Source organism: Numida meleagris, chromosome 9 (genome assembly GCF_002078875.1).
Source record: "Numida meleagris isolate 19003 breed g44 Domestic line chromosome 9, NumMel1.0, whole genome shotgun sequence".
Taxonomy (NCBI): Eukaryota; Metazoa; Chordata; class Aves; order Galliformes; family Numididae; genus Numida; species Numida meleagris.
The window spans coordinates 13,712,494-13,725,000 of NC_034417.1; the positions used below are offsets into that span (position 1 = coordinate 13,712,494).

Sequence of the window (12,507 nt, forward strand, 5' to 3'; positions counted from 1 at the left end):
CAGAGGAAAGCCACAGCACCTCAGCATCTTTCCAGCCAGGAAGAATTATCAACTACACAACACTGTTGCAAAAAAAAAAAAAAAAAAATCATCTGGAAGTTCAGCAATGAAGAGCCTTGAACCAGGATCCTGTTGGATCACTAATAATCCCATACTTCTGTAGCCAAGCAGCATCCTCTTTACACATGGATCTCTCATCAGGTCCTCCATCCTTGTCCTTTATCTTCTTTGAACGTCCCTTTAAATGGCAACCAAAAGGTTTGTTGCTTGGTTTTGGGTGGAAGAACAGAAGGAAAAACGGGAGATGCTTCACTATTACTTCAGCAAACTCTCCAGTTGCTGATGGTGGTTAGCAGAAACTAAAATGCAAAATACAGCACAGCAATGGGCAGGCGATGCTGAGCAACCTGCGGGCCACCTGCATGTCCCCAGATATGTCTTGCCCCTGCTCCCTGCACAGGGAACTGTGGAGAAAGCAATAACAGAGGGGAGACCCAGAGCGTTGCTGCTCAGCTCACAATTAGGGCAAGGGTGCAGAGAGGACCAGGCCGGTGCCCTGTCACACACTGCCACAGCCTGGCTCTGAACTCACAGCAGTCGGTGACGTTCCCAGCCCAGAAACCTTGTGATTTCAGAATGCATCTGCACCACAGACAGCTGAAGATGAACTGCAGATTTCTGAAATCAAACACACGCTTAAAGGACTTGCTGAACTGGTGTGCAAAGAAATGAGACACCAGACAAATCCTCTCGCAGCCCTGGCCCAGAAAAGCAGAAAAGAGCATTCAATTACAAAAGTAAAGTGACTGAAAAACCTTCCTCATCTGAGAGGCACCACGGAGATTACAGCACAGACATCACCAATTACTTACACAAAATCAGAACAATAGCAAGTGATTATCAAGCATTGCAAAATGTTCACAAGAAACTTCAGCTACCAGTGAGCTGTTCCTCATGTGTGTTAATTAAATCTAGGTCAGTTTAGTTTTGGAAATCCACCCGAACACTGGCTTATGGCTTCAAATTCTGGGACAGCCGGCTGCTACCTGGAGGTTTGACCCACAGAGACACACTGAAGTGCTCCATGGTAATAAGAGGCCAGCAGAGAAAACAGAAAAGCAAAATGACTGTAGAAACACAAGAGACTGTTAAGCTCTGCACAGACTGGAAAACACAGGAGTTTTTCTTACGGACTTCACTTTTCTCTTACCCTCACCCTCAGCTGCGAAGGAACAAGAAGCATTTGGCTTCATTGAAAGAAAAAAAAAAAAACCTGATACTTTTGGGTTGCCGGACAGAACTTCGCTCTGCAGAAACAAAATCAGGTTACAAAACCAGTGCGTTTTACAGAACAGCACTCTGACTCTGAAATTCAGAACACGAGCTATTTCTTGGAGCCATTTTACTTGCCTGACTTGCAAAGCACTGAAGAACATGGAGCTGGCAGGCAGATTATGTTACTACACTGAAGCATATTAAAAAACTTCAACTACTGCAAAATGCAGCCGTCCTGTTGCAGAGGCCAAGTTACTCACCCTGCCCCGGTTAGAGCCCTGCTGCCTCCTTGGAGCCCTGTCTTTGCACAGCACAGCAGAGCTGCCAACGCCCTGCAGCCAGCATTGCCCAACTTAAACATAAGGAAGCAGCAGGCTTCAACAAAGGAGCCTTCATTTTTTTGAATCACTCCTCTTGCACTCAGAAATCGTTGAAACTCAGAGAGAGCTCTGCATCCTGCCTGCTTTCCAGGGCTTTTCCATGGGAGATCAGGTGCATCCAGCCCTGCCAGCAGCTGCAGGCACATCACTCCTGCCAGAGGACGCAGGAGGCACATCACAAGCTCCAGCCTACAGCAAAAGAAGCTTCCAGACTTGCAGCTCTGCAGTGGAAGGCGTCTTGCATTCTTAAAATGAACTGCAAGAGCTGAAAAGGGAAAGCTCATCCGACAAACAGAATTTCCAAATGTCACCAGTGTCATTAGTTTTTGAGAAAAATATTTATGCAGCAGCTGAACCCAGACAAAACTGCATCAACAGAGGTTTTCTGTCTGTTTTTTAAACGATTATACCTTAATTACAACAGAACTTTGCCCCTTCCCCATGCTGACCAAGAGAAGAGTTGTGAAATGCAGGCTCCTACAAATTAGCAAGCAAGTGAACAATAAAATCCCCCCAAGGATAATGCAACACAAAACATGCAGCATTCATTTATTTGGTGAAGTAGAGTTTAATTACTTGTAAAAATAATGGCTCCTTTGTACAAGCTCTCGCTAACATGCGTTGCTGCTCTGTATTTTGCTGAGTGGTAAACGTGGCGTGCCAAATTTGTGTGCACGGTTTGTGCATAAGCAGAGTGCAGAAAAGAGGCTGAGAGGTTGTACAGTATCCATTGTGTTTTGACAGCACGTAAATAATATATACTCTTGTCATGGCATCTGGCTGCTTTTCTCTATTTTGAAACTCACTGTTTCACCTCCCAGTAGGGATTTTCAAGCCCTGATCTCCAGTGATTGCAGAAAGCACCGAGCACGATGAAACTTCTGCAATGGAAACGGGCTACCTTCACCTGCAGCCACCAGCCACTGCAAGCTTTTCGGAGCCACAAGATGCATAGCACAGCTGCCAGATGGTTAGGCATGGTATTTCCATCCAAGAGGAAAACTAACCATAACTCTGCTTAACTCACCTACATGGTTTTAGGATATACTAAAAAGAAGAGGAGCCAGCAGCACCTTGATGGAAAAGATACTGAGGGTACTACAGTATCTCATGTACAATGATGTACTGCAAAGGTGAAGGTGACCAGAGAATTCCCTTAGATGACACCAACAGCAGCTGTTCCAGTGATCAGCAGCAGGCAATGCTTTGTTTAGGACAACGCCTTTGTTTCTTTTTCCCACCAAGAAAGAACTGCCCTGCATTGGAATTGCCTGTGAAACGTGCTACCAAATACACAAATAGCAGTTATAACAGTTCTGTTTACTTCACGTATTTTTTAGACTAACCAACTCTACTCATATTCAGATTGTCAGTATTTGCTGTGAGCTTCGTAATCAAGTTGTGGCCAATTTAGGCTTCGTGACAGTATGCAAATTCTGCTAACATCATTAGCCTCACCTTGGAGCTCTTGGCTGCAGTTATGGGATGAATTTACTTATTCCAGTTTCACAAGGCAGCCTGCAAGAGTGTTGAGTGTTTTCACATTATTGCTGTTGTTGAACTCACGTGGGAAAATGAGAAACGCTGCCACCATCTCTGTACTGATCCCAGCCAAGAGTGGTAAGGTCAGAGTAGAGCTCCTGTCCCACCCAGCACCTTTCTCCTTCACCCTGCTTGCTATCTGGTCAGCTTCATAGTCTAAGATGAAACTTAAATGCAGCCACATGAGCAGCCATGCTCATTTTTCTCTGCCTCTAACCTCCTGTCCAACAACTATAGAAAACAGAATAATTTACAGCTTGTAGCATAAAGAAGAGTTGCGTGACAACGTGGACAACACAGAAGAGTCCTAAACATGACATTGGGCCACTCAACATAAACCCTAAGCATCTGAAAATTCCCATCAGGAAAACAAAGTTAATAACAAAGCTTAAGAGAACTGGGCATCAGAACAGCAGACATGCAGACCAAAACTTTTACAAACAGCCCCCCCTGCCCCCAAACTTATTTAAGCTCTTTGTCTTTATTAGCTTCAGCTTTTAAAGCCAGTAAGCCAAATATTTGCTATTCAAAAATAACTTTCCATCTTCTAAAGTTTTTCTATCAAATGCTGCAGGGAGGGCTCATGCAACAAGTTACTTGCTATGAGCTGGCAAGATCTGGCTGCTTCTCACCACCCTCGTAGAACAGAACAGTTTCTGTTGCAAATACTTATATCAATTTTTACTTAAATTCTTACTTATCCCAGCAGATATCTACTCTCTACAAGATGGTGCTTTATTTCAATAGCATTATTATGATTTCGTCTAACCTAAACCCTCCAAATCTGTGAAGTAAGAACGTGACAGACACAGCCACCAGCCTGCTAGCTGCACTCCTTTCAACAGCTGTACTTGTTTGAAGACAAGATTTTTCGCTTGTGTTTGTATAAGGTTTGCCTTAATTAGCTGATATTACCGTGACTCATATTGGGCTGTAAGGCACAGCTGGAAACAGAACAATGTGCTGTAGAAGTGCAAAGGAGAACCCAACAGTATTATTGCACTTTGAATCCTAAGGTTAGCTTTTAGAATCATTAAGGTTGGAAGACACCTCAAAGATCATCTAGTCCAACCATCCACCTACAACCAATAATCCCCATTTAGACACTCTTCAGGGATAAAGTAAAGGGAAGCACGATAAAGAGAAAGGAAAACAAGCAGAGGAACCATGAAATCATCCTTACTCGGTCAGAAGCTGGTGCAACTTCTGGTAGCCCCTCTCCAAGGCCAAGCTGACGGGCGTCGCGCCATCACGGTTGTGGATGCTGAGCGCTCCTCTTCCTCCCGGCTGCTGGAGCAGAAACCACGTCAGCCGCAGCAGGCCCTGCCTCACCGCAAAATGCATCAGCGTCTCCCGAGGGATGTTCTCTGGGAATAAAGAAAAAAAAGAAACAGGAATTTGTAGGCCGCCGTTCAGGTGAATGCCATTCCCCCACATCCTTGTTACTGGAGACGAGCCACACGCATGCCAAGTGCAGCACAATGGCTGGCATGGATCTAGAGGTGCTGACAGCCAAAAAGCCAAGGAACCTAAACACTGCGGCACCTGGAAAAACACACTCTGCGCAAGCTGGCTGAGAAATCCAGGAGAGACCGCTGCTTGAAAGCAAGGGACTGGCTCCAGTGGGACCGAACATGCTCAGGACCTCTCGGGGTCAGAGTGAAAGAGCACAGAAGTCAATGTGAAAAGAAGGGCTTTGTGGACAGCCGCGACAACCACAGAGCTGCAGGGCTTCCCTACAGCTCCTGGCATCTTCAGGGGTGTACATTTTTCTGTATATCCAAGCCTTTTTTGCTCTCATGGCCAGGACCAGCTTTCAGGAGTCTAAGAGTTATGTTATTTAACGGAACACTGATTTGTCCCAAGGCATGAAGAAAATCAATTACAACTGAAGAACAAATGCAGAGCAGTTACAAAAGAGAACAGTTTTAGCCTCTCATATGGACATAAAAATGAGGCTTTTGATTTCCTGGCTTGATTGTGCCTTAGCCCAGCTTTTCTCAGCTTTCTGCAGTAGCTCTATAATTCTGAGTAGCAGCATTTATAAACTAGTAATCTCCTCTGCTGCTTTTTATGTTTAATAACCGTGACTTTCTAATTCGGTAAAAGTCACTCTTGAGCCTAAGCTTTCATCTCAGGAAAGTATCCCCCTACTCTAAAAGCTGCAGCCCAAGAACATTGCTCTGAAAAGCTTCCACCAGAAATGGGCTCCAGATGCACTGCTGAAATACAGCATTTGCAGATCAAAGCGCGCTACTTCTGCAGGGAGAGCGAAAGCATTTGGGTTAAAAAAACTGCAAGAAATAAAAATTTGTTCTTTTAATTAACAAAGGATTTCAGTATTGACGGGCACCAGCAAAAACAACAAAAATGCACCAGCTGGGTCTGAGGAAACCATGCCAATGGTTTAATACCTTTAATATCATAGCAATGATTTGCTGGGTTATTAATTTGGTTGTCAGCCAAATCTACATAGTAAATTTAAAAATGCAAGTGCATAATGCCTCTAAGATTTAATTATTTTTTCCCCAAGAAGCACACCCCAAGAGAAATCACTTCTTTGGTGTGCTGCTGTTTTTCTTGCTTGCTTTCTTAAGGGACATCATTAAGACCTTTAGTGAAAACCAGTGCAGAACGAGGGAGTTATGCCTGCCTGACACACAGGTTTTCCCCACTTTCTGAATCAGCTCCCGAAGAACTGATCTGTATTCAGGAACTAAAGCTTTCTGGCACTGTCTGTCTTCCACATGACTCCAAGTAGGGTCTCTGGGGTACAAACCAATTCTTCCTCCCTAACATCGTTTTATTACTGTCAAGCAAAACCATGTTATCTTGAATACATGGGTATGTCTGAATGGAGGTTCCAGCTGATCAGAGAAAAAAGAAATAGTTGGTCTTACTCGCAGACAAATTCTCAGTCGATGGGAGAGTAACAACAAGGATTGTGGTATCGAGTGCCATTGTGTGTCGTGCTTCAGAAATAAACAGTCCAACAAGGTAGTTAAGACTGCCAGCTTTGGGCGTAAGAAATAAAGAAAAATAACACACCGTACAGATGAGATGAAAGGGAAAAAGTACTGACAAGGCTGCAGAAAGGAGAAAGTGTGGATACAGGACTGGCCTTACCCAGAGCGAAAGCACATGCCCAAAATTTCACTCTGTGAACTTGCACAGAGCTCCTCCAATAACTGCACTAATAAACTGGCAGTCAGCTAGCATAATTAAAACAGTACAACTCTTCCTGCCACGGCTGTAGGAAGCACCAAAGCACTTCTGTTGGTGCAAGTGCCTGCTGTCCAAATAAAGAACATGTTGCGCTGGTCTGACCACATCTGTTGCAGCAAGGCATCGTCTCCTGCTCCCGCTGCCTTGTTGAAAGGGAACATCATCTTCCTAACCGAAACAAACAGAACTGCACCAGGGCAGACCTGAAAAGCATAAACATGGATTCTTGGATCACAGTGCCTCTTCCTCCTTTAGCTGAGAGCTGCACAGTTAGGCAGCAGCATCTTCTGCTCACCAGCTCTTGGTTCCCCAATCAAAACACACAACCAACTGCAAGTTTCAAAAGGTGCCTGCAACCATGCATCCCCTGATCTACCTGGGTGCCCCTCCCCACATGTATTCCCATAGAGGAAATGCCTCTCCCACTTGTCCCAAATGTTCAGGTGATTTAATCTGCTCATTTGACTGCACTTTTTGAAAATCCTACCTTTTTTTCTCCACTCTTTTAAAACAATCTTCACTATTGTCAAACTAGTGGATACAGGTGGGTGGAGGTGGCTACAAATGCGACTGACCTGAACTTGGCACTGCCCCAGTGTCTCTGCGCAGTCACAATGTGCATGGAAGATGTGTACAAGAAGACATGGCACGTTGCCATCCTGAGCATATTAAACACACAAACTCATTCTCCAGGTCCATTGGAAAGGAGCTGTCTGACATACAGACTGGCTCTAGGCCATCCTAACAGATGGGTATGGATGATGGCAGCAAAGAGACAAAGTGCTGCACACACAACAACTGCGGGGCCCTGGGCAATGGCTTCAGAGGGTTTTGGAGTGTTTAAAACTTGCACAGCTACAGTGAAAAGACGTGTGCCATCTGTGGACTGGATTAACTACTAATATACAGTGACAAATACATCTACTGGTGCACAGTGTTGCTCAGAACAAGACAAGAGCAGGTGTGCATTGAGTATGGGAGTGCTGCAGGATGAAGATGGAAGGAGGACGGGCAGCATCCCTTCAGCCAACCCAGCTCTGAAGGTCTGGAGCTTGTAGCATGGGATGTTGGAAATTTAGTCAATGATTACAATGTCCTGTCATGGTGCAAAATGCCTTTCCCAGCTATAAAAGAACAACAAAAGCTTTAACCAGCAATAGCCAGAGCTCCTTCTCCTAGTACATGTCAGGCATGAGCTTCTCATCTTAAAATGGCTGTCTTTTGAATGTCAACAAAAAGATTGTTGTAATTAGGAAACTGTGGAAATGCAAGACACACGATACTGGAAAGACCAAAGTTGTTTTTGTTCCTTTCTCGTTTCCTAGTAATAGGCAAGAGTTGAAACATATGATTATTGTCCCATAATGGCAGGGCACTCTAATCCAGCTGGCAAAACAGAAGACTTTAGATGTATTATTTTAATGTATTTTTTTGCAGCTGTGACACATGAACAGTTTATCTGAGTAGCTAAGGTCAAAATTTCCATAGAAGAATATCAAATGTACTTTGCTAACTGTAAATGATTAAGGCTTAAGGTGCTTTTAGCACTAAATAAAAAAGCACTGAAGTAGAAAAAAAGGTTTGGGTATGACACATGTGAGAACACACCAACTGCTTCCTAACTAAGAAATTGCATTTTAATTCTGATCAAATAACAGAAGAAAAAATAAAAAACAGACAATACAAAAAACCTAACCACCATATTCCTTTTTAAAATTTCCTGTTTGTTTAATTAGAGAAACCCACACTGAATGGCTCCGTTTACCATCCATACCTTGAAACAGCTCAGTGAGGAAGAGAAAGCCATGGATTGGAAGAGCTCAAAGTATATCTCATTAGTCTTCCTCTGATAGTGACTTTCCCTTGTTTCTCAGCCAAAATCATGAATTGTTAGCAATTCTGAAGTCTACCATCAAATCTTGTTCCCCTTGTTTCTGGCTGAAAGGGTTCTCAGTGCTCACATTAACCCTCGAGCAAAACCCAGAAACAAGCTGTCACCTGGCACTGAGCTCCCGGATGAAGGCTTGAGAAGACAACGGTACTAAAGGAAGGTCAAGGTGAAGACACAGCGGTTGGAGTTTCAAGTTCAGTTAATAAAAAATGTGGGCAATTCTTTTTTAATCTTACAAACAAGACTTTTTCAAAGCATGCTAAAGGGCCTTCATGTCCCTACTCCCACTAACACCTAAGGGAACAGAAACACCCTCATGCCAATGGTTTCTCAGCCACACACACCGGCTGAACAAGTATTTTCTGCTGCCCATTTTGCACTGCAGAGGGTATTAAATTTAGGCAAGGAAAATATTTTTTTTTTCATCTTATCAAGTACTGTAGCTGAACAGACTACTTCATTCTGTTGGCTCAGAAAAGATCATGCCCATTTACACTATAAAATCCTTTATCAGAGGGCAGAGAGAAAGGTGAGAAGGAGATAGGAAAGAACACAAAACCTAGGGAAAAGAAAACTAGTAACTACTATCCTGAAAGCATCCAAGGAGAAACTATAAAGGGAGTGCAGGAGATGAACAGATTAAAGCTTCATGTCTGAAAAATATCACCAGCCACATCCCTTTATCATGCTCCAGTGGAAAAAAACAGTAGCTCCTAATTTCATTGTAGTTATTCCTGAAAGCTTTTTTCTTTTTAATAAGGCTTTTGTTGTTGTTGTTACTGCTCTCTTCAGACATTCTCTGTTTCTGTTTTCGATACCCTCTAGAGATCTTTCTGATCTCTAATGATGCAGCCCATTGCATCGTACGCTGCAGTCCTACTGGGTTTCATGCACCGTTATTAAACACAACTCCAACTATACCAGACTGGGGCAAGGCAAATTCTTCCCAACAGCCTCCTCCCTGGTGAGCTCACAGAGCTTCATTTCTCAAGAAGCATTATTGCATATGGATGTTTACTAGTCAGTGCTTCTGGGAAGCTGTACATATTCAAGACGTCTTCAAGACGTCAGTAACTGCATTCCTAAGGCCTAGGAGCTGCTAAGTGTTTTATCTGGTAAGATGGTATTCTGGTTATCTGCCTGCAATCCCGCAGCTCATCAAAGGGACAGCTTTTCCCAGTGTTCTCATGGGGAATCTCTTGCTCTCATGGCTGATCAGCACAGCACTCTGAAAGCACCAACCTGAAAAACTCACACCGTCAAAATCAGAACCATCCGTCTGGATTTCACCACTTATTTTGATGACCAAATTGAACAGACTGTTTCCTAAAAGAAGTTTTGAAAGCGATCTGTTCACTACTGATAGATAACCCAAGGATTAAGTTCTCTAAGCTTTCCATACCTTAAATCCTCCCTAATTTTTTTGCCTTCTTTTTCTCCCTACTGCAGCACAAACAAACCATAATCATTACTCATATCTCCAAATATTCTGCTCTGGTTTTCTAGTTAGTTTATTTTCTGCTTAATCATTTAAAATAGAAAATTACAGTCCTGCATTTATATTGCATGTATCCTCAGAATACATGTTAAACCTTGATTTCTAGATATAAAGTGTAACCATCTGTTCAATTTCAACAACAGCCCTCCAAATGTCACAGCGAACAGTAAATAACCCTATGCTTAACAGCACTAACAACTATGTTCTTTAGAAAGTTACAGCGCACTTGCAATAATTAAGACAGACATGATTATACAGCACCTGAAAGTAATGCTGTGTTTGGAACACCATGGTAACAAAAGCCATCCTTAATTACGGACAGTCTGAAATAAATGTGGGATGCCATCTGAGTTCACATGAGTTGACAGACAATTAAGGGCAAAGCCCAGGAAGGGACAGTGCACAGCTGGCAAAGAGCATAGCGCAGCTCACCTGGCTGCCCAGGGACAGCGGCAGCATGCATGGAGAGGGCTGAGACACCCATGCCCAAGGCAGTTCAGATGCACTCTGGACTTGGAATGCAAAGCCCTCACCTACACATGTCAAAGCCCTGCAACACAAAGACATGCTTCTGTCCTAAGACACAGCACTGTGAATGGTGAACTTGATGATCCTGAAGGTCTTTTCCAACCATGACGACTTTATGGTGCCACTTCCTCCATCCTGCAGTCTCAACAAGTGCCAGGATTTCTGTCTTTGTTCACCCAATCAAATGGTTACAAATATCCTGCCTGCTCTGTGATGGAGCCAGGGAATTTAGGGGCTCCCAGTCCTGGTTCTGCTATGGAAGCACCAGGTGGGACATGGTGCCTCCCAAGTCCCATGACCTGACCTGCGTAACTAGCACAACAGCTTAGCATTCCCTGTGAAATATTTTTTGTGTGTGGATAAACAGGGTACCTACTGAAGAGTTATTGCAAGTCTTTCTGAAGCCCTTTCTCTAAAATATGGATTAAAGGCTTCTCTGGGGTCTTCTACAAGTAGCAAATAGGAGGCTGCACCTCAAGCAGGTGGGTTCATGGAGAATGAGGAAAATAAGAGGTAGAGACTGGGAAGGCCATTTAGAAGTCAGACACACAAGATCCTAAAATCAAAAAGCAAAACCACCGCCAACCAATGCTGCTGCTGGAAAAGGACCCAAACTCCACTGCTCCCTTCTCTACTTTTCAGTCAGCTGCTTCTGCACAGGAACAGAGTGCTGATCAAAATGCCCTGAAACTGAGTACCCCCTCTGACAGCAGCTGATGCAAAGAAAGCTTGAGAATAGGCTTTATATATATGTATATAAAGCCTATATATGTATTTTATTGGGGAAAGTTATCCATAAAAAAGTTGCCACTGGTAGGACCAGGCTGGGTACCACGCTCCATGCTGCTGGCTGCTGAACACCAAAGCCCAAGTTGTACAAAAAGAGAGTCTGGTCTACATTTGGCACAACGGGTTCATTCAGAGCTTGCTGAGATCCAAATGAATCCACTTTTTTCAAGAGATTTTACGTGAAGAACTAGAGACTGTGATCAGACTATTTTAGACTTTTACATTGTACCAGAGTAATATAAATTAATAAATACTGGTTTTGAGCAATGTTAACCAAATATCTGCAAAAATATTACAATATGGATTAGATTAATCAATACTGCACAATGCATTTAATTTTGGAGCAGTTTCGTTTTAAGCACTAAGAAGTTTTACTCTTCCAGACCAGTGAGAATAAAACAAATGAGAATACTGCACATGAACATACTGGGCTTTGGAAATACACTGACGAACAATACAAGAATACATGCTGAGTTTATTTTCAGTTTGTTCAAACGAAAATGATGTCTAAAGAGATAAAAAGAAAGAAACGTAAAGAAAGTCTAGTGTGAAATACTGCTGGGATTACTGAACCTGAAGAAACTTCTCTTGCTGAATGGCAATAGCAAACTTAAGTAGGTTATGGGGGAAAAAAAAAAAGGAAGGTGTTTCACTGGAATGCTTACAAATGTCCTCTGGCAGTTTTAAATAATGTTAGAGGTATTTCTAACCCGCAGCTGAAACAATGCATTCTTAGCAATTTGGCTATACGAACGCACCATGCCTTTAATCCAGAGCAATGGCAAACTCTTGAAGAATGAAGACCTTGGTTTGGCAACCAAAACATAAGCAAGCGCATAGTTCTTACATAGCTTCGGACCACAACAATGCTGCACTTTTACTTACTCAGTGTTATGGCAGCATCTTCCCTGTCCTTTGGAGCGTGACAGCAATGAACTCCCTGCCTTCTGCTGGAAGAGCTGGGAGTGGGTGAAGGAAGGAGAGGCCCGTGCAGAGCCAGCCCCTCCTCACGAGCCTCCACCAAGCTGTGCTCAGCCCTGGAGCTGCCACCCAAGCTCTTCCTGCAGAACGGCAGCCACTTCACACCTCTCTCTTGACTCCAGCCCTTAGAAATATCTCCTTTCAAACATGCTTTACAGCAATGCCCACCTCGTAACAGCACTTCTGTGCCCAGATTGCTGGCTGAGGCTCTCCGCTCGCTCTGACTTTCAGAGGTTTTGCTAAACAGCAGCGTTTTGTTTCCAACCCACAAGAGCTCATAGAGAAATGCCAGCTTAGAGGCAGCGTGAAAGTCTTTCAAGAAGGGATCTGACATTTTCTTTTGTTCTCATTTCTATAGTGTTTTCTCCTTCAAGAAGGTTATTTGAAGTATCTGGCAG

General features: G+C 43.4%; 1 protein-coding gene across 9 annotated transcripts in view; it reads right to left on the minus strand.

Annotated features, from left to right (window-relative positions):
* AKAP13 (A-kinase anchoring protein 13) overlaps nucleotides 1-12,507 on the minus strand; it is a 197,250-nt gene that overhangs the window by 103,799 nt on the left and 80,944 nt on the right. For all 9 annotated transcript variants that reach the window (XM_021407540.1, XM_021407539.1, XM_021407535.1 and 6 more), the window contains one exon: nucleotides 4,381-4,564. In XM_021407540.1, coding sequence (XP_021263215.1) covers nucleotides 4,381-4,564 — 184 coding nt within the window. The remainder of the gene's footprint in view (nucleotides 1-4,380; nucleotides 4,565-12,507) is intronic.